General features: G+C 47.5%; 1 protein-coding gene across 1 annotated transcript; it reads right to left on the reverse strand.

Annotated features, from left to right (window-relative positions):
* Positions 1 to 320: 320 nt before the first annotated feature.
* On the reverse strand, positions 321 to 21048 carry SCN3B (sodium voltage-gated channel beta subunit 3). Its single transcript, XM_079929847.1, has 6 exons — positions 20819 to 21048; positions 20317 to 20396; positions 13664 to 13827; positions 10888 to 11113; positions 6186 to 6324; positions 321 to 2500 (listed from the first exon to the last, which is right to left on the reverse strand). The coding sequence occupies exons 2-6, from the start codon at positions 20369 to 20371 to the stop codon at positions 2437 to 2439; spliced, it is 648 nt and encodes a 215-aa protein (XP_079785973.1). The 5' UTR covers positions 20372 to 20396; positions 20819 to 21048; the 3' UTR covers positions 321 to 2436.
* Positions 21049 to 21950: the final 902 nt, after the last annotated feature.

A 21950-nucleotide genomic window follows, 5' to 3' on the forward strand; every position in this document is an offset into this window, starting at 1 on the left:
AGCAATATCCACCTCACAGAGCTAGTTGTGGAGAAGAAATAAGATAATTAAAATGCTTGGTAAATCATATAGCTTAATAAAGAAAGCATTAAAGATGAGAAGAGTTGAGAAGTTAGGAGGAGGAAAAGACTAGAGAAGATTACTTGTAAAGGATAAGAATAAAAGAGAGGTACCATTCAGCTTCATTAAAAATCACCCAGGAGATATCTGAGTTGGGCTTTTAAAAAGGAAAAGAAAACGTGCATTCTAGATCACAAGTTAGATGCGTGGTCTACTGACGCAAGAGGGAAGTGGAGGGGTAGAAAGGAGTTTCTGTGGCAGGCTTGTCATCCGCCATCCACGTGACTGGGAAAACCCCACAGTAATCCAGGCCCGTTTTCCTCACAGGAAAGTAAGGAAAATCTATATTCTGTCTCCTATTTCAGAGGGATTGTGTGGGAAATTACCAAAGAGAAAGGCCTTGAATTTATTGAAAGTATTTTCTTCGATAAGATCAGACTCTCAAATATGTAAACAAGGACTAATTCAAGTGCTTTCCCAGGGATGGCAGAGATGAACTGAGTTTGTCAGGTGAGGCCCAAGGCCAAGAGAGTGGGATCTTTCCCCATAGATGCCCCTGGATCTGAGGGACATCTTGTTCATCGAATCCCAGTCACTTTCATCTTCTCACATCCCATCAAGCATCCTTCCCCCTCTCATCACAGGGTGCAGAAGGACATCGCACTTAACACCAGTTACTCAAAGTGAAACATGAGATATCGACTAAAATGTTTCCAGTGTTCATCTGCTCTCCTAACATCTAGGGGAAAACAAAAAACAAAAAAAACCTTGGACATTATGAATTCACAGGTGAAATATTTGGAAGCCACCTAGCCTGTCCCTCCTCTGTCACATCACTCATTTGCCATCATCTTTCTCAGGCTAAAAACATGTGTCTTAGTTAAATGCCATTCCCGGATGCGTTCCCCTTCTGGAAGACGTCTCAGATTCACAAACCTTTTCACTAAAGAAATTCTTCAAATCTACCTCCCATCCTTCTCTCTGCCTTTTTGGCCAATTTCTAATGGCCTGAATCAGAGCTAACCTCATCCAGGCAATCCACCGAGTTCTGTGCCAAACTCAATTTCAAAGTCTTTTCAAGGACAAAATTATCCCATCTCGGGAAGTGTAAACTGGACCGCGCCTTAGGCTTCTATCTGCCCCAGTTTATCCTTTGAAGTCTCTTATCAGTGGAGTCCTGTCTTGAGTCTCCGTTGCCTCCCGTATGAGTAATAATACTGACCCACAGAAATTTTGAGAGGAAGAACTTAGGAATCGCAGTCCCAGTGCCCACAGGAAAACAATGCCACCCCGCCATCTCCGGCGGTGCGTTCACCTGGCAAGGCACACACGTTGCCCCAGGAAGATCATGAACATGTTGTATGACTTCCCAAGTCCCCTGCTCTCGGCTTCTTGAAGTACTGACACTAACCCAGGCCTTTGAGACCTCTTGGGATCTAGCCCTGGAGCACCATAGTCCAGAGAACATTTTAGTCCATGCTTAATGACCTTTCTATCACTGGAGGGCCTAGAAGCGCATGCTTTGCTCTGATGCTCCAGCCAAGTGGACCAGGAACTTAGAAAAACTGACTTCAAGGAATCCCACTTCATGACACTCTTTTGCTTTAACCCAGACTAATCACTCCAGCTTCCTTCCGTTAAGCCCTCCATTCACTTGCGGCAATGGAGAATCAGCGGCTCCAGCACGTGTTCAAAGCCGGGTGGAGCACAGGGTGGGGGGGTCCAGTTGGCATGGGAGCTGCTTGCTTGACAGCAAGGGCAGGCTGAGGTTTGAGTCGTGTAGAAATGTTGGCTCCTTGGTTCTCGCAAAGTCTTGTGTGTGGAGGTCTGATGGAGTTAGCAAGTCAGAGGTGACAGTTCAGAGGTGAGTGGATGTATGATGAATGAACTGAAGGATGGACGTGTGAAGGGAAGTGATGTGGCCCCTGGGGCACCCTCCTGACGCTGTTGACATCACTGAACATGGGGTAGCCAGCGCTTCAGTGTTCAGGCCACCTACCAGTGATAAAACAGCTCACTGAGAATTGCCAGCCCAGTCCAGCCCAGCCAAAGGCTCTCTGACCTCATCCACGATCCTTACATAGGAGGGAGAATGGGGAATTATTTTTTGTCACTGTGGGTAAGGAGTTCAAGTTGCCCCAACACTCAGGCCAAAGCAACTCACCTTCTGAAGGACTTGAACCTCGCACAGAGCTCTGACTACTTGGGCATCAACTTAAAGAAGTACCCTGAGGGTGGGGATTCTGGGTAGGGTAGAAATCTAAGGGACCAAATCTAAAGTCATTTTGGTTTGTGGGTGTCAAGGTCACTTGTACAACCTGCCTCCTTATCTACCTGCCCCTCCCTTCCCTGTACATCACCTCCGGTTGCCCCCTCCTATTCCTCCACTGGTACCGCAGAGTTCTCTTTGTTCTCCGATGGGATCGCCAGGTAGTCAGACCTGTTGGAGGAGAGACGGGGGAAGAAAATCAGTGCATTTGTACCCAGAGGTGCCAACACAGGAAAAGGGAAGGAGCAAGGGCCCCAGGAACAAGGATGTCTCTGGAACACCTCTGCTCTTCTTTCTCACCATGTTACCCAAGAGAAAATGAGAATGGCCCTTTCAGCAGACTAGAATAATAAATACTTTTGTTTTTTCCTTCCACCAGCAACGTATGAGTCTTCTCATTTATCCACATTGTTCTCAGGACTTAGTACTGTTAGATTAAATCAGCCAAACTGATGGATGGGAAATTACATTTTATAGATCTTTTTAATTTTCCTTTCCCTGATTACTGGTGAAGTTGAGCATCTTTTCATAAGTTTATAAGCAATTTGGGTTTGTACTTCTGCAATATGACTTCATTTGCTTTACCAGTTTTCCTTCTGAGACATTTGTCTTTTTCTTTGATGATTCCATGTCTTGAAAATATCTTTCTTTTTCCTCTTATAATTTATTTATTTTATTTTTGGCTGTGTCGGGTCTTCGTTGCTGCGCGTGGGCTTTCTCTAGTTGCAGCGAGCGGGGGCTACTCTTCGTTGCAGTGCACGGGCTTCTCATTGTGGTGGCTTCTCTTGTTGGTGGAGCATGGGATCTAGGTGCACAGGCTTCAGTAGTTGCGGCATGTGGTCTCAGTAGTTGTGGTTCGTGGGCTCTAGAGCGCAGGCTCAGTAGTTGTGGCACATGGGCTCAGTTGCTCCGCGGCAGGTGGGATCTTCCAGGACCAGGGCTCGAACCCGTGTCCCCTGCATTGGCAGGCGGATTCTTAACCACTGCACCACCAGGGAAGTCCAGTATCATAAAATCTTTACTCTAATAGCTGTATAAGAAATCTTTATATCTGACAGGAAAACTCCTACCAGCCACCTCCCCCAAACTTATTGTTCTTTGAAACAGGCAAACTATGGCCCATGAGCTAATAAAGGCTGTTACTTGTTTAAAGGGTTGCACACAAACAAAACGAAAGAACAATAGGGGACAGAGACCCTCTGTAGCCTGAAAAGCCTAAAATATTTACTATCTGACCATCCTCTGGCTTAGACTAGTTTTAGCCTCTGGGCTTCTGTATGACTTTTAAGATCCGCTTATCAAGTTCCTTGAACAATCCATTGGGTATTTTGATGGGAATTTTACTGAATTTGCAGATTAATTTGGAAGAGAATCGCTATGTTTGTAACAGTGAGGTTTTAGTCTTCAGTTATTTAACTCAAATCTTTCAGTAAAATTTTGTCATTTTCTCCTTAAATATCTTACACGTTTTTATCAGATTTATTCCCAGGTGCTGGAGAGTGTTTGTTGCTATTGTAATTGAATTTTTTAAAATGTTTTAAATATTGAGATGTTTCTCTAAATTGTTGTGGCTGGAATATAGATGCTTTTATATTTATATTTATAAATATTTTGATTTGTATCAACAATCTTATGAAACCTTACTAGTTCTAATAGTTTGTCTATAGATTCCTTTGGATTTTCTATATAGGTAATCGTATTGGCTGTGAATAATAATTTAGTTTCTTTCTTTACAATTCATACTCTTTTTTTTTTGTATTTACTTAGTGCACCACCTAGGATCTCCAGTATAGAATAGAAGCAGGTATCCTTGACATATTTCTAATATTATAGGCAGTTCTTCTAAAGTTGCCACATAGATATTTGCTGTAGGTTATACTAGTTGCTGCCATTAATCAGTTTAAAGATGGTTGGTGTTTAGGTTTAGACTTATATGTATTTATCTTGCTCAGGACACATTGTGCTACCCGAATCTGAAGTCATACCTTTCCTTAGCCACTGTATCTCTGAATATTGTCTCTCCTCCATTTTCTCTCTTCTATGCTAATCGATCTTCTCAATTTTTGTCTTCCTGTTTCTTTGTAATATTCCACCTTTTTATATCTCTGTGCTTCATTCTGTGAAACTTCCTTATGTTTATCTTCTGGTCACCAGTATCCAATCTCTGGTGAACCAATCCATTGAGTTTTGAATGTTATTGACTGTATTTTTCATTTCCAGGTTTTTCTTTACTCCTGTTCAAATCTGCCTGTTCTTTTTTCTTAATAACTTACTGTATTCTTGTGTTTTGGTTCCTACTCTTGTTTTAACTCTTTTAAGCAAATTTCTTTTCTATATTCTACCAGGTCCTTCTTGTGTCTGAAGCTCCTGGGGTTTAATCCTGCCATCTGTTACTTCTCTTGCTCATGCTGGATTATTTCCTGCTGTGTCTTTTAGTTTTGGATGAGACTGTGGAATCAGATTCAGCAATGCTTTATCTGGGGAGCACTGTTAAGCCTCAGCTAAAAGTGGGTCCCTTCAGAAAATAGTTTTTCATTTGCGTCTACATGGTTATCACTGTCTGGGGACTAATTTTTTTTTATTGACTTTCTCAGCTTGGAGGTTCCTGGATCACGTGGGTAGCATAAATTTAAATCCCAAACATTGTGAGAGCAGGCTTGTGGTTACCGGTTCTCAAGAATCTTTTATGTTTCTACTTGGAGTCAGGCCAGGTAGATAGGTTTCCTTGGCTTTTCTCTGGGCTGGTGGACTGATGATTATTTACTGATCTATCTTTTGCACGAGCTGTAGCCCTCTGAGGATCCTGGTTCTGCTGGTGACCTCAGTTCCAACTCTGTTTCTTGTGCAAGGCCAGCTGTGGGTACTTCCTGTCGAAGTGTGGGCACTTCCTGTCCAAGTGTGGGCACTTCCTGTCCAAGTGTGGGTACTTCCTGTCCAAGTGTGGGCACTTCCTATGCTCAAGCACTGAAATCTGATCACCCAGGTCACCAGGAATGACAACCTCCCCAGCATATCCTTTCTTTCCTTCTATCTGGTCAGTTATAATTTTTTACTTTCCTGAGATCATAGATATCATGAAAAATGATACTTTATCAAGCATTTCTAGGTGATAATAGCCTAGGGTTTTTAGCTTATCACCTCCACTGTGTAAATCTGTGAGGGTTATTTTCTATCTTTCCTCTCCCCAAATAACAAGCCAACATGGCCCCTTAGACTCTCAGACCCCATCATCTGTTACCTGTGCTCGAGTGACTAGGGCCTTGGTGAAAATGGCCAAGGTACAGTCCGGACGTTGGAGCAGAAGAGCCCATCTCTGGGTTTTCAATCACGGCCAAGCTCCAGGGGGAAGAACATGTTTGGAGCTCCTTAGCTAATAGACGGCAGAGCCCAGGTGGCCTGATGAGCTCTGTGGTTTACAGCAAACAGCTGAATGTGTCGGGAAGAGCAAGGACACCAGACAGGCTTCGGTTCAAATCCCAGCCTCTCCTCTCATTATCTGTGTGGCCCCAGCAAGCCACTTAAGCTCTTTGAACTGCTTCAGCATCTATAAAATGGTCATAATAATGCTAATGTCATGGGATCGTGGTGGCAGCGGATGGGCTTTACATAGTGGTTAAGAGTGCAGGGCACGAGGTAGCAGGCACGAAGTCAAACTTGGCTTTGCCTCTTATAATGGTCTTGGGCAAACTTTCCCAGGCTCAGCTTTCGCATCTGTAAAATGGGTATATTCGTGCTGCCTACCTCAAACGTTGTTGTGAGGAAAGTGGAGGACTGTGTAAATTGCTCACCACCTCACCCATGAGAGCAGGCGCTCGGAAGGGGCGAGCTATCATCATTTTGGCATCTTTGGACTTACGCATTTTCTTGGGCTGCCTCTTCGGCCTTTGAGACCTTCCTGTAGCAATATATCATCTCGATGAGCAGCCACAGAGTGAGGAAGACCAGGAGGATGTACATCATGATTTCTGAGACCACAGAGGTGAAGTCTTCTCCAGCTGCAAGGGGGAGAGTGAGGCTCACAATATGCATGTCCCACAAGCCCAGAGCTGTCCCTGAGGTCTGAGATACACGAGGCCTATTTCTAGGTATGTCTTCAATAAGCACTGGGTCTAAAGGAACGCAAGAGGGTACCAATGAGATTTAACATCCCCTAATTCTCCTGCCTGTCCGCTTGCTCACTGACTTTCTTCAGATGCTCTGGAGGGAGGCATGAGGGAGAATGATGGATGGAGGAAGAAGTTATAGAGCTGGAAGGAATCCTGGAGCTGAGATACGTGCAGCCGGGTCTCAGTTTTCCTACTTCCCGGTGTGTGAACAGTCATTTCCCTGATTTGAGACTCGGCTTCTTAATTTGTAAAGTGAGGGTAATAATTCATACCACACATTACCTGATGTATTAAGGATACCTTGGGACATGTAAAAGTCTGCACAGGTGTGACGCACATGTCTCAGTTGAGCCGGCTCTGTCCTCTGAGCTTAGGGTGGCGGAGTGTGGTACCCCCGGGAAGAGGGCGTCGGAAAACATGGACAGGGCCACGTGGACAGTGCCGTCAGCCCACCCAGTGACCTGAGCATGTCTGGATGAGAAGCAAGGACGTTCCCAGCTCATCTTCCCTCCAAGTCATTCCAAACCCAAACAGAAATGAGGGTTGGAGAATTCCACATATGAACCAGGCTGTCCTCAGAGTTCTACTTCCAGAGCACAGATCTGATCCTGCCATATACCTACTGAAAACCTTCCAGTATTCCACACCACCCTCAGCATAGAGACCTGACTCTCTTAACAGGGCACAGGAGGCCACTCGCCGTGCAGCCTTCCTCACCTCATTTCCATTCGGTTGGCCAGCAAAACCTCTCTACTCACACACGCTGTGGTCTTTTGGAATCTGTGGACGTTTCTTCTTTCTCTTCCCTCTTCCTAGATCGTATCTCACACCCCAGTGCTACCTCTGTCCCAACATCGCCTCCTGCTTTTCAATCTCCCAACTATTTTTCTAGACTCCACTGAAGTCACCTCCTCTGTGAAGCCTTCCTCAACTTCTTGTGCAGTTATTATTCACGTTCTTCTCCAGGCACTTTTCCATCCATCTATTATAACACTTCCCAGATTGTACTGTGATGTATTTATCTCTCTTCTCTACTGACTGTATGCTTACTAAGAACATATTTATTTCTGAATTATCAGCCTGTTGCCTAATCCTAGAATACTTGAAGTATTCAATAAGTATTTGTGGAATGAATGAATATAAATAAATATTGACCTTCCTTGTTTCCTAACCAACAAAAATGACAAATAAAACATGATAGGGAATCCCCTGGCGGCCCAGTGGTTAGGACTCGGCACTTCCACAGATGGGGCCCAGGTTAAATCCCAGGTTGGGGAACTAAGGTCCCACAAGTCGTGTGGTGCAGACAAAAATAAATAAATAAATAACTGAAACATAATACATGGCAAATGTCCCGACATATATTCCTTCCTAGTGGCAAGGAAGGCTGCAGCCACAACTCCCTTTGCTACCTCTCAGCAGCAAATTAGATTCATGGTTATTCATAGGGCATAAGTCATCCTCAAGGCCTTGCTCATTAAAAGCACAATATAGGCACAGCCATGACCTTCACCTCAGAGAAGCAGTCCAAGGGCTCCAGGATCACCCAGGTTTCCTGACTGGAGCTGGAGGTCACAGGTGCAGCTTGAGGCACAGGAGAATGCCAGACACATCAAATGTCTTTTCACGGGCTGACAACGGTCTGGTTTGCGATGTGCTCAACTTCAAGCACCCTATTTCTTTCTCTTTTTTTTTTTTGTGGTATGCAGGCCTCTCACTGTTGTGACCTCTCCCGTTGCGGAGCACAGGCTCCGGATGTGCAGGCTCAGCGGCCATGGCTCAAGGGCCCAGCCGCTCCGCGGCATGTGGGATCTTCCTGGACTGGGGCACGAACGCGTGTCCCCTGCATCGGCAGGCAGACTCTCAACCACTGCGCCACCAGGGAAGCCCCCCTATTTCTTTTTAAATGCAGTAGCCAGAAGTAGTACCACAGGAAGCTGTCCTCAGTAGCTTTATTTACCTCTAGGTGAAGAGAACTCAGATTTCTGTCTTAGAGCCAGGAGGTGAGAGCCTACGCCAGGATCAGTCCAGCTTGAGCAAAGAGAAGCAGGGAGATTCTCTGGGACCACAGGGATGGAGCAGACGTGGGGAATGTGTCATGGTGGAGCATGCAGCAGTATGAGAGCAGTGAATATCTGGGGGTGGGGATGCAGAGGGCTGCCAAAGGGGTCACGGGGTCGGGGGAAGAGAGAAAAAGAAAAAGTGGCAGGGAGTGGGTGGTGGTGGAGGGAAAAGATGCAGTGGAAACACAGGTAATAGAGGCAAAGATCTGGACCGCAGTCCTGCTTCTGGTGCTAACATGCTTCATGTCTGGGCAAGCCCTCCTCTTCCAGAGCTCTGTCTCCCAGCCACAACATGAGGGCGTCAGAGCTGCACCCTCCCACCACCTGGGGAGTCATTTCAACTGACTTTCGCCAGACCGCACCCCAACCTGCTGCACTCACACCGCAGCAGTGGTATGGGGCCTTCTGCACTGAAGGAAAGCCCCCTGGGTGATTTCGATGCCAGCTCTTTGTTCAGACCCCTGGACTGAAAGACAGCCAAGCTTCCTTCCAGCCCTAACGTCCCGAGAGGCTCTGTGGCTCTGATGACAAACTTGTTTTCCCTCTGTTCTTACCCAAGTCTGGCTCTGGTGCCCGGCAGGCAGGCAGACTGGCTCCGCTTTGCCACGCTTTCCACTGGCTGCGCAAAGGTCTCTGGAGGCAAAAGCCTTTGAGAGCACAAGGTGGAGACAGAGGCAGCTTCCTAGGGCCTGGCTGTCACCAGCCGACAGTCCCGAGGGTGAACAGCAGAGGGCGCCAGGCTCCCTTTCCCCCGGGGGCACAGGTGTGTAAACAGAAGAGGATAATGGAACTTCTGAACAAAAAAATACCTTAGAGAGCTCCCAGTCCAACCCCCTCGATTCACACAAGAGGAGACGGGCTCAAGGAGGGGGAGAGGCTCATCAGGTCTGAGCCAAGTGGCCTGAGAGTCCCTGTGCAGCATCTGGATTGACCTACCTTCCGTTTTAGTCTTGTCTAAATCATGACATCGCTCGCTCTGCTGTGCACTCTCGTTTGCTTCATGAATTTAATCACCATAACACGATAAAAAAATAAATACACCTGTGGCCTGAAAGTCGGGAATCCTGGCATCCTTTTCTAGGAAGAGCCTGGCTTTAATTTGACCTCTCCTTTCTTTCCTGCCCCACACCTTTTGCCTGTTCACTGACCTGCATCTTGGGGCAGCCATAATGCTGAGAACGTGCTGGAAATAGATCGTCTAGGAAGGGCTAAGTAAAATGGAGTCATCATTTAGCCTGGGTGAGAAAACACAAAGGGAGATGCGTATATCGCTCCTCTGCCACATGAAGGAACATTTGCAAGGGGTGAGAAGCCACAGTGCTCTGAACAGTGAGTCCATGGAAAGCAGAACAAGACCAGTTCTAAGTTCACCCTCAAGATTCTGGATTCGATCGCAACAGAAACTTTTGAGTTAGGTTGATGAAAGAACTTCCCAGCCTAACAAGGAACCAGCTGTGGGAAATCGGGACAATTTAAAGATTGGAGAGCAAACCGCGTTTCCCCTTCTCATAGCTGAAAGTGAGGTTATATAAGGAGAGACGCCACGGATGGGGAGGGGATTTCTTGTATGACTACTGTGGAGGGAGACAGAAGACAGAGGCTGTCAGACTTTGGTTTGTAGCAGTTGTTCTCAAAGCAACAGCACTTCCTGGAAACTTTTTTTGTCATGCTCCATCTACGGAATCAGAAAGCCTGGGTTTAAGAAGTCCTGCAGGGGGCTTCCCTGGTGGCGCGGTGGTTGAGATTCCACCTACCGATGCAGGGGACACGGGTTCGTGCCCCGGTCCGGGAAGATCCCACATGCCACGGAGCGGCTGGGCCCATGAGCCATGGCCGCTGATCCTGCGCGTCCGGAGCCTGCTCCGCAACGGGAGAGTCCACAATGGTGAGAGGCCCGCATAACGCAAAAAAAAAAGTCCTGCAGGGGAATCTGAGGCTGGCTGAAGTTTGAGCACCGCTAGTTCAGAGGTTTGTATGAGTCACAGACAAGAGGGTAGATGACCTCTAGAGAACCTCAGGAGATTTCTCTGAGCCCACTGAGTCCGAGATTCAGTGCAGGCCAGAGTAGGTGTAACTGTCTTGGCAGTTTTAGGCTTCAGGGAGGCTGTCCTCTTTCTCTAAAGGTGAGAGTCCAGGGACCGGGTCAAGGTTACTGCACTATCATCTCCAAGCCTTTCTGCTTTGAGGAAAGACACAGAGAGGCAAGCTTTCGGGCGGCTTGCAGAAAGCTGGTCGCCCCAGGAGGACAAGCCAGTGGTGACATTTTTAGATATCACTACTCCAGATACATGGGGTTTTGCATTCTGCAAGGGGCTCATTTATGTGGAAACCCGCTGTCCTCCCTCCCCCGAGAGCAGGGCACCCAAGGGAGCCTGTGCCCTAGCCTTACCCTCCTCGGTGACACGGAGGGGGATCAGCCGGGTGGTCTTCACGAAGGGGCGATGTGCCTCAAACTCAAACTCCCGGGACACGTTGCAGGTGTAGAGGCCGGAGTCGTTCAGGGTGACATTGAGCACAGTGATGGACACGTCCTGCAAGTCTTTGCTCCCATTCCACTGCAGGCGTCCCTGGAAGGGGCTCTCCACCTCCTGGTGGCCGTTCCGATACTCATAGATCTGCAGGTAGAGAAGCAGAGGGTGTAGGAGAGAAGACAGGGTAGAGGTGGGGACAGGGCGGAGAAAAGGACCAGAATGGTGCTCGGACGTGGGGACGGGGACAGTGTTACCAGGAGCTCCCAAATGTGGGAGTGGGATGGGCGTCTCAGAGGAGGGCAGGGAAGAGAGCAAAGACAGGGAAAGACGGGCAAAGGCACCCAGGTGTCAGGGCACGTGGACACGGCAGGAAGAGGTGGGCAGGGAAAAGGGCTGGAAAGAAAGAGGACAGAGGAAGGTGAGTGAAGTGTACAGGAGATCAGGAGAGGGAAATTGAGAGAAAGGAAGGATTGGAAGGAGGCAGAGAGAACAAGAGAGAAAGGTGTGTCATGGGGGCAGCCGGGGAGAGACTAAGGCAGAGAGGCAGCTTCATGCGTCATGAAGACGTCTGAGAGCTCTGGCCTCCAAAAGTGTCTCTCGGAGCTGGTCCCCTTGGAGGGGATGTGAGCAGTCGGGGCCAGGCCGCAGGAAGGGGACCCAGGCTGCTTAAGTGGCCCACTTGAGCAGAGAGCTGCCAGCCAATGTGTACACATCAGCTCTTCCACTCTGGGCGAAATTAGATCTGAAATGTGGTCTCTACATTTCTCTTCTCAAACACTTCCACCTTCTGACATACCTTTTTTTTGTTTCCTTCTACAGCTGTGCAGTCCATCTAGTTTCCGCTTGCCACGTGTGGCTACTTACATTAAAATTTAACTTACTAGGAATGAAATAAAATGTAACATTCAGTTTCTCAGTTGCACTAGCCACAGTTCAAGTGTTCAGTGCCACCTGTGGCTGGTGGCTACTGAATTGGACAGCACGAATATGGAACATGTTCATTGTCACAAAAATTTCTATTAGTGTTGTTCTGTATTTCCAGCACAATTTTTTAAGTTTCTTTTCCTCCATCTGAGCCACCTTCTCCTCACTTTGGGCAGGCCTGGAAGCAGAGCAGGTGGCTGGCATATGAACAGACCTGAGGCTCGTGGGGACCTCTGCATCTGGTCAAGACGTCCAGGCTCCTGTAACCTACGCACTAGCCTCGGTTGCGGTCAGCCCTGAGCCAGGCGCTAGGAAGCCTACTGTCCCAGGCCTGGCACCTGAGTGCAACAAAGCCACATCAGAATGGCACATCCAGCCTAGAGTGAGAAATGAGTCCAGCTTTAGGAGAGCTAGACAGAAGGGCAAGCAAAACTCAATTTCATCCTAATGTTGTGTCTCCATTAGGTCTTCGTGGGGAAAAACTTGCCCCCAGGAAGATGAGGCAGTGCAGTAATAAGCGCTTTGTATCTGCTGTCAGACGACCTGGTTCAAATCTAAGCTGTCTCACTAACTTAATTTCTTTGACCCTTAGTTGCCCCATTTGCGTGTGTGTGTGTGTATTCTCTATCAGACACTTATACAGTACTTCTTGTATTCCAGAACTATTCTCAACGCATTAAAAATTATAGCACGTGAGTCCTGGTAACAGCTCTGTGAGGTAGCTATGGCTTATATCCCCATTTTAGAGATGAGGAAACTGAGGCACAGAGAGAGAGGTTAAGCAGTTTGTCCAAGGACACAGAGTTAAAATAAGTTGTGGAGTCAAGAATCAATCCCCGTGGGCTTCGCTGGTGGTGCAGTGGTTGGGGGTCCGCCTGCCGATGCAGGGGACATGGGTTCGTGCCGCGGTCCGGGAGGATCCCGCATGCCGTGGAGCGGCTGGGCCCGTGAGCCATGGCCGCTGGGCCTGCGCTTCCGGAGCCTGTGCTCCACAACGGGAGAGGCCACAGCAGGGAGAGGCCCATGTACCGCAAAAAAAAAAGAATCAATCCCAGGCAGCCTGGCTCCAAAGACAGTGACAATGTGAATAATGGTCATCCCCAAGTTGGTGTTCAAAGTATATAACAACCATTTTGGCACTGGCACCAACCAGTCAGAACTGACATTGGCCATGGCTGATCCCTTAGTTCCCACATCGTGGGAGGTCTGGAGGTTCCTAGTGGGAAGGATGGTGATGAAGCCACTTGGGAAATTTGGCACAAGTAACCACTATAGGACTATTTAAATATGTTACCCACTGATGTGTGTGTACCAGTTGCACATCAGTCTTGGTCACGCCTGACATTCTTGTTTCACTGAGATTGTGAGACTGAAATGCGGTAACCTATGCTATCTCATTTAATGACCCTTGGAGTTATTTCAATGTTTCTGTGAATTTAATCCATCCAGCAGGATGGTGCAGAGATTCGATGAAAACACCTGCACAGTGCCTAGTGGGGTGACTGGCACACAGTAGGCTCTAAATACTATTCATGCCTTTCTCCTCCTTACCCTGCCTGTAACCGGAAGTGCCCAGAGCTGGCCTGGAGCCCTCCCTTTCCCAGAGGCTGGGCTAAACTAAGGCTGTCAGTAATCTGCAGAGGAGCTGTCAGTGCTTTGGAGAGAAAGAGCCAGTGTTTGTCAGATCGTCATTCCCCAGGCTGTCGGGAGCCAGGCACACAATGGCAGAGGCCAGCGGAAACAAAGGGCAGAGTCAGCAGTCAGACATACAAGGAAATCTTTACCGCCCTCGGGCCTGTAGAACCATTCCACCACCGTGGTGGCCTCAACGTCCTCCCTCTTCATGCAGGAGATGCAGCGCAGCTTCATGGGATTGCCCTGAACCGCCTCCGTCTCCGAGGGTACTTCCACACACACAGGGGAGCAGACGCCAGCTGGGGAGAGCCCGGACGCCAGGGAAGGGACAGGAGGTGTTAGGGGAGAGGCAGTGGAGAACAAGGAGGGAGGGAGGAGAGACAGAGAAGGCAGAATCATGAGACAAACTGGAAAACAGCATGCACGTGTACGTATCTCCCCAGGTACACCCTCTCACCACGGGCAGGGATGAGCCAGCATTGACTGCAAGCCTCCCCGGAAGCAGCAGGGATGCGGTACAGCTCGTACCTCAGCTCTGCCCTCAAGGACTTAGAGTCAAGGTGGGAAACAGGGCACCCATGCATCCATCCATCAACCACCCATGCACCCCTTCATTCCACCAACACCCACAGAAATCTACTCTATGCCAGGCCTGACGCTGAGATACAAAGATGAATAAAACACGCTTCACACCCTAAAGACATTTATAGTCTAGCAGGGAACACATACTCCTGTCATAAAACCAGACCATGATGAGTGACATACTAGAGGAGAGGCAGTTACTCCTGGCTGGGCTGGGAAGAGAGGAAGAGAACGATGGTGAGACTTAAGGCCAGAAAGGTAGATCGGACCCATGTTGTGAAGACCTCTGTATGCCCTTCACAATAGGAGGGGTCACATGTTTTAAAGCCTTAGAGAGATGTAATCATATCTGTGTTTTATGGCAAATGTAGGTGATTCTGGTGCATGGTGGAGGACGGAGCAGCAAGGAAGAGAATGGTGAGCTGACCCTGGGGCTGGGGCGATGATGCTTCACCCAAGGAGGAGAGAGAGACACACAGTTAAAAATGAGGAAGGGGAAAAAAATTAAAAAAATAAAAAAGTAAAATAAAATAAAAACAAAATTAAAAAAAGTAAAAAACAAAAAAAGGGGGAGTCAGATTGGGGGGCACCTTGGAGGCCACCCGCAGGCCTGGACTTATAGTTCCTGCCCTCTAGAAGCTCATGGCTCATTAAAGAGGGTAAGTACAGCAGACTGAAAATTCAGAATGAATCAAAAGCGGGACGTGGCTGCCAAGAAAGCAAGTGCAAACGTGGGCTGTGTTATCAGATGTACACGGCAGGACAAAGGAGGAGCAGTTCCCCGGTGCGGTTCAGAGCAAATCTGGACCACTATGATCAATTCAGGGTGTCACATCATACGAAAGGAAGTTTTCGACGAGTGCATGTGCAGAGGAAAGCAAGATGGAGAAGGGTCTGGGGGCAAAGTCTGGTAAGAACAAAGCGGGGACCGGGAGGGCTTAGCTTGAACACCGACGCACCTGTCTTCAAATATTTGAAGGTTGGCCTGTGGAAGAGAAAATAGATTCTTTCCAACTGCAAAAGTCCCATGAAAGTAAAGCTAACTCAATTAAAAAAATTTTTTTTTTCTGGTGCTGGAGCTGTTAACGAATTCGAAAGACTCTTTGGTAAGAGAGTTTGCCTGTTATACAGAAGATTCAAAAGTGAGATGAATCGCCAACGATTCTTATATCAGAACTTCTAACCCCTTCTGAGGCTACCTTCTCATTAACAATAAAAACAGAACCCCTAAAAAATGAAATAATACACATAGTAATTTAAAAACTAGTCCACAGTGAACGGTCAGTCTGTTCCTCTACTGGCAGACAGTTCTTTCTAAAAGCAGAGAAAAGCTTTATTTAGAACTTAAAATGAGACTGACCGACTCACTAGGAGTCAAAAAATGAAATATTTGACTCAGAAAGCAACAAATTTAATTTTTAGACATAGAGTTTAAAAACTAGAGGCACTATGATAAAATTTAACATATCAAGGTAAAATAAATTTCATTGGCTTTAAACTCTCAACAAGCAGGGGGTGGTTTTATCAGGCAGCCTGCAAGAGGCTCTCCTGCTTCTGCATAATGGGTCATCACTTTAATCGGGGGAGGGTCCATATCTAGAGAGAACTGATCAGAAACATTTTCAGAATATGAAGAGTTTGAAAACTTGAGTATTGACCTGGTTTAAAAAAAATAAAGCATGGTCTGTGCAAAAGTTTGGGAGCGGATAGAGGTGTAGGGTGTGCATTGAGAACCCCATGTAGCAGGGAGCCTCGGGGCACATTCATATTTAATGAGACGTGGTAAAGATGAGTTAGTGCAGTGATGATGACTTCAGAGAAGAATACGAAAATGTACCAAGGAATGTACAGTTACGCTTATAGAGGCAGAAGAAAGACGGTATTGGGCAGCTGAAGGCTTGGGTTTGATAGACTTTTTTTGGCCACACTGCACAGCTTGCAGGATCTTAGTTCCCCACACAGAGATAGAACCCAGGTCCCTACAGTGAAAGCACAGAGTCCTAACTACTGGACCGCCAGAGAATTCCCAGTTTGGTAGACTGTCTAACCTCTCTGAGACTCAGTCTATGCATCAACAAAATGCTGAAAATAATATTTATCTAATAGATGTGTCATGCAAATTCTATGGGATGATTTCTACGAATGTGCTTTGTACATTCGTTAATGTTATTTTCCTTCATTTATTTCTTCACTCTTTCAACATATATCGAGTGCTTATTGTGCGCCAGGCACTGCTCTAGGCACTGAGAACACAACAGGGGACAAAACAGAAACCATCCCTGCTCTCATGGAGCCCACATTCCAGTGGAAGGAGAGAGAAAATAAGCAACATTAAACTGCAATAAGTGCAATTATAAGAAAAAAATAAAACAGAATAGAGGAGTTAGAGTGTGCATAGAATCATCAGAGACTCACTGAGAAGGTGAGGTCGAGCAGGTGTTGAAGGAAAGAAAGGAGGGAGCAAGCTGTATGAATATCTGTGTGAAGGTGTGCAGAGGAGATAGCAACTCGAGAGCCCTAGGGTGGGAGTGTGTTGGCAAAAGCAAAAAGCACAATAAAGTACAGGGCACAAAGTGAGAGTAGGAGGAGATGAGGCAGGAGAAATAAGTCAGAGCCGGATCACGGCTGCTCTTCCAGCCCACAGTTAGATCTTTGGCTTTTGCTTTGAGTGACATGGGAGCATTGGAGGCTGCTGAGTGGAAGAATGACATGATTTATACAAAATTACCTGATCTGACTGCTATGTTGGGAATAAACTGAAGAGGTGAGGAAGGATAAGGGTGGAAGCAAAGAGAACAGTTAAGAGGCTGGTACAGTGATCAGACTGAGAGGTGGTTCAATGACTTTGCTTGGATGAAGGGAACAGTAGAGCTGCTGGGGCTTGAAAGTGTATAGTTTGCTGGACTAACATCCTTGAATAGGTGAGAGGTGATAGCCTCTAGTGAACAAGTAGATGAGTTGGTCTTAAATATAAACACGGTTAGTTCATTTAGAGTTAAAGGAGGGAAGGCAGAATACACGCAGTCAGGATGGTGAGTAGGGCACAGCAGCCTCTCTTTGTTCTGAGTTGCCCCTGAGTAATCCAAGGTATCATCAGACAGCAAGCCCCACTGATCGCCTTCTCCTTGCCAAAGTCCGGTATGAAGTCCTAAGAAAGAACTCAGCTCATGAGGTCAATTTAATTCATGAGGTCCTGGAAGGAACATTGCAAAATGGCCACAGAATCCTCTCATCCTTGTTTGCCTTCCTTTGCGATATGACTCGCTGCTCCTTCCACCAAAAGGTAAAGTATATTTCTTCACCCTGTAAGTCTCCAGTACACTATTGCCTCTCTTTCCAAGAAATCCTCTAGATATCCAAGAAAAGATTGTACATATGGTCGACATTCAACCCACATTGCTGACTGTGAATAATAAACTCCTGGAATAATCTTGGCCAAATCATTTGACCCATGGTCTCCTCTTCAATGTCTATAGTAATAATGAGGAAACCAGAGAAGGAAGAAAATATTAATTATGATTATATTTAACTAAGGAATAACATCAATCTATTATCAAGTGGATAGTAATGTGTATGTAACCAACTCCTCTAGTAACCCCAAATCTTTTTCTTCTTTGGTTATTGCTATATTGCTCCTCTTAACTTTGCTCTGCAATGCTAAGAAAATAAAGGCTTTGATTAGAATGTAAATACTTTCCAAAGGGGGGTGATAAATGATGTTATTTGTAGATATTAACACCCTGAAATGACTTGGTCTATCAGATTAGCCAGTCACTTAGCAGAGCCTTGAAAGAATGGGATGTAAAATGGGTTACTGGGGGAAGAGAGGAAAACACTCCCCAACACAACCAACACCTGGGAGAGGAAAATCAGAGAAGACACTAGGAGGTAAAAATGAGTAAGGCCCTAGGAAAGGCAATGGCATGGGAGAGGAGTGGAAGGGTGGCTCCAAAGAGGGATGAGAGGACAGACGCCAACCTGGCAATCCTGTATAGCAGCACACATGTCCATAAGAGGAGCTAGAACAAGCCCTGGAAGACTGAAATCAAGAGGTAAGAGTTCTCTAGCAAGTCCTTTCCCCTCCACTGCACTCATTTTCTCATCTCTAAATTGGAAATAATACTGCTTTCCCTGACTACCACCATAGGATTGCTATGGGGACCAAAAGAAGAAATAGATTGAAAATTGCTTTGTAAACTGTAAAGCACAAGGCAAGTGTAGATTCTATTATTATTATTATTATATACTTTATTGAAGGAAATAAGGGAATTTTGTTCAATTCACGCAGAAAATAAAAGAATGGAAAAAATTCCATTCATATTGGGAAGGATGAACACATCTAAGTTAAGTGCTTTCCAATGCTGGAATTACATGCAAACATCACATTACCCTACCATCCAACTGTGCAGCTAAAAGGGGCGTTAGGTATCATCCGCCCCAATTTCCAAACTTATGTATTTCCAAATATACGTATATGAGGAACAAAATACTCTAAGGTTATTACACAGCAAGCTAGTGGCAGAGCTGAGACTCCAATCCAGGCTTTGTAAGTCCTAGTCAAAAGGTCCTTGGCCTATAGAGTGCTCTCCCCCTCCACTAGAATTCAGGCATATGTGCTAAAACTTAAATTAGGGTTTGGGAAGAAAGGCTCTTTAGAATCTCTCCCCAACCTTCTCTACAACTTCATCTCTCATTGCTTTACTCATGCTCTTTCTTATACAGCCCAACTAACCTCTCCTAAGCCCCCTAGTCTTAGCCTCCCCCTGAGGAAATCACAGCCTTAAGTCTTCAAGGCAGGTGAGATCATTGGCGACCTATTATGTCTGCTTCATCTTCAGGTCTGGTTGACCCTCCTGGGGATGGGTGGCGGTGAGTCTGCCCTTGGGACTGGCATTACTCTCCCTCTTTGTCCTTCCCAGCCTGTCTCATCAGGCATTTTGTTCAACAGGAAGCTTGGCTCTGCTTCTGGTCACATGCAAAATCCAGATAATGCTGGCAGCCAGAGTTAGTCCTGGAGGCTTAATAGAGTGATACTAAGGTAAAGAGGCTGTTCCCATCAGCATATCTGCCACTGCACCAGCAGAATGAGTTCCCTGCCAACCACAGAGCATAATCCTATACCCAGTTTCAGTAAGGCAGGTGGGCATGCTCACATCTAATTATACTGGTTATTGATTTTTAACATGGAGGAATGTAGCTAAGATCATGTAAAGCAATTATCAGCTGGAGAGCACCTATATTTGACCTGAGGATCTAAGTTGCCAAGACTGAGATGCCCATAACTACACAACAACCACACACACACACACACACACACACACACACCTACTACATCCTCATCAATCCATGCAGATGCCCATGCTAACATGCTCTGACATACACTAGCATACACATTCAGACCCTGAGGCATACATCAACACAGTAAAGCATTCTCTCAATCACACATTCAGACATTATCATGTAGACTCATTAACTCCCACTACACACATGCAGACCCCACTCCAAGCCCATCTCTAACACCACTCTGCTCAGCCTTACTGTTTCAAGTATAGGATTCCCTTATTTGGAGGGAGAAGGTCACCTCACTCCTTCACAGCAGACAAACAAGAACCTATTTATCTTTAAAGGCAAAAAAACTCAGCCCCCCAAACACCAACGCACCTTAATTCCACATGTTCATGAAAAAGAAGAAAGATGCAATTCCCAGGTGCCTATTTATCTAATATATCGCTGCAAATGGCTGAAGCCTGTTTTACTTATTGAAATTAAACAGATGGATCAACAACTAGTTTCATTCTCAAAATGCACGCATCCAGATTTTTTTAAAATATAAAAATTAATTCAAAGACCTCATTGAGAAATGAAATGTAACGGTAACCGAGATTTTTTAATAATGAATGTGACTGCATGCTCTTTCAGCTACGGGAAAGGGAAAAAAATACTTTGAAATTAACAGGAAACGGGAGGAAGGGTGGAAAAACCACCAAGGGAAGTTCAGGAATAAAGCAGCACGGAAGTGGGGAGGCCTTTTTCCAATCTCAGAATCCCAGCTCTCATGGAACCCCTCTGGATCCCGTATCTGGCAGACATGCACAGGGGGAAGTCAGCCAGGGCTCCTCGTTTTCACCAACGACATCAATAAGTGTTATTACTGTTAGCATTATTACTGTCATCTGCATCTCGCATGGCAGGGTGCTGGTACTTACCCCACAAAATGAGCAGGAGGGAAGCCAGGGGAAACAATCTGTTGAAGCCAGGCATCTTTTTCAGCGGGTGGCTTCCGGGGCTAAACAGAGAGATTCCCTGGGTCAACAAATGCTCCCTCTCAGTACTTTCGAGGAAACCCTCTGGGACGAACTGCTCCAAGGGAGCGACTTTCTGACTGAAATAAGGGCCAAGTGCCGTTTACTGGGGAGGCTCTGCGGGCTTCTTGAGCCGGGCGGGGGTTTCAGCTCCAAGCCACTCTGGCGGACTGCCCCAATTCGAGGGAGTGGATCGGCAGCGTGGCGCGCCCTCCCCGGAGCCCGTTGCTGGGATCCGGATCAGCACCACGGACAGAGCCTTCCCCGCCCACCCGGAACTTCCAATTCCAGTCGCTCAGCTGTTTCCCCTGTTTGCACCTCGGGGAAAGCTCTTCTCCGAAGTGAGCGGCAGGCAGGCTCTAGGCGGCTGAGCTGCCGGAGGGGTCCCTGTTGATCCATCTCTCACCTCCCTACTGAGAGTTACGCTCCGACCAGGATCCACCCAGACCCGGGAGCGCCGGCTTCGTCCGCCCTGATCGCCTTCTCCAGCTGGGCCTGCCCTCACACCCGAAACCACCGGGGCTGCCGTCTGAGCTACAGAACTCGTTCCACCTCAGTCCAGTCCACACCCGCCGAGCCTCCCCGGGGAGGTCCGGAGGGGGGCCAGGAAGGAGGCGGAAGCTTCTGTGCGGCCTGCGATCGAGAGGTGGGGTGGGTGGGCCCCGTCCCCGAGCTCGCCTGCAGATCGTGCAGGGGCCCAGACCCTGCGTGGCGCGTGACCAGCCGCCCTTCTCCAGGCGCCCCGACCGTGTGTGCTCCGTCAGCCTTGACATGCGCAGGCGGCTCTCCACCGCCACCACCACCACTTACCCCCGCCCCCCCGCGCCAGTGCAATACTCCCCACCCCCAAACAGGCGTGCCCCTCTCAGGGCCGAGCGCGGCTGCCGAGCGCAGGGGCGGAGCTCGGAGCGGCGCAAAGACCTCAGCCCCCGCGATTTCTCTGCTCGCCGGCTGACTCCAGGTCTGCCTTTCGCATCTCCACACCTCTCCCCAGCACCGGCACGCCTCCTCTCACCAATTCACCGCCCCCACGCCCCCGCCCAAGCAACCCCGCTTTGGCTCCTGCACAGACATGCGAGCTTCCAGCTCCGGGAAGAGGAGGGCCAAATCTCTTTCAATGATGTCATCTTTAATGTACATGCTACATGGCTCCTGGCTTCTCTCCCCCGACCCCATCCCCTCCTGGTATATCCTTTGTCTAGCCTTGATTAATTGGTACCGGGCACCCTGAACGCAGCAAAATAATCCCTGCTTAGAAGTGGGGTAAGAGGGAGGCGCACCTGTTCCCGTGTTCACCTCCTCACTGGCTGAGGAGGTGATCCAAACGTCTGTGCAACAGTGGTGTTGGGGGTGGAGCAACTCCCTCTCGCTCTGCTTACTTTTTTGTTGTTGTTGTTAAGTTTAAAAGCAGATAGACTGTGGTTTGGCTTCTTCCAACTATTAGCCTCACCCTAGTCCTAGCAGCTGTTTCACTGCCCCTCCCCATCCCTGGAAGGGAAACCTGAACGTTTAAATTTAGTTATAAACTCAAATTGACA

The sequence above is a fragment of the Stenella coeruleoalba genome, assembly GCF_951394435.1.
Source record: "Stenella coeruleoalba genome assembly, chromosome: 8".
Classification (NCBI taxonomy): domain Eukaryota; kingdom Metazoa; phylum Chordata; class Mammalia; order Artiodactyla; family Delphinidae; genus Stenella; species Stenella coeruleoalba.

Excerpts from the sequence above, each read along its gene's own strand:
- SCN3B (XM_079929847.1), bottom strand. The coding sequence starts at position 20,371 with ATGCCTGGCTTCAACAGATTGTTTCCCCTGGCTTCCCTCCTGCTCATT. Across the intron at positions 11,114-13,663 it reads AGGGCGGTAAAGATTTCCTT|ATCTATGAGTATCGGAACGG; the intron begins GTATGTCTGACT and ends CTCTACCTGCAG. Across the intron at positions 2,501-6,185 it reads GAGGCAGCCCAAGAAAATGC|GTCTGACTACCTGGCGATCC; the intron begins GTAAGTCCAAAG and ends CTCCTCCAACAG.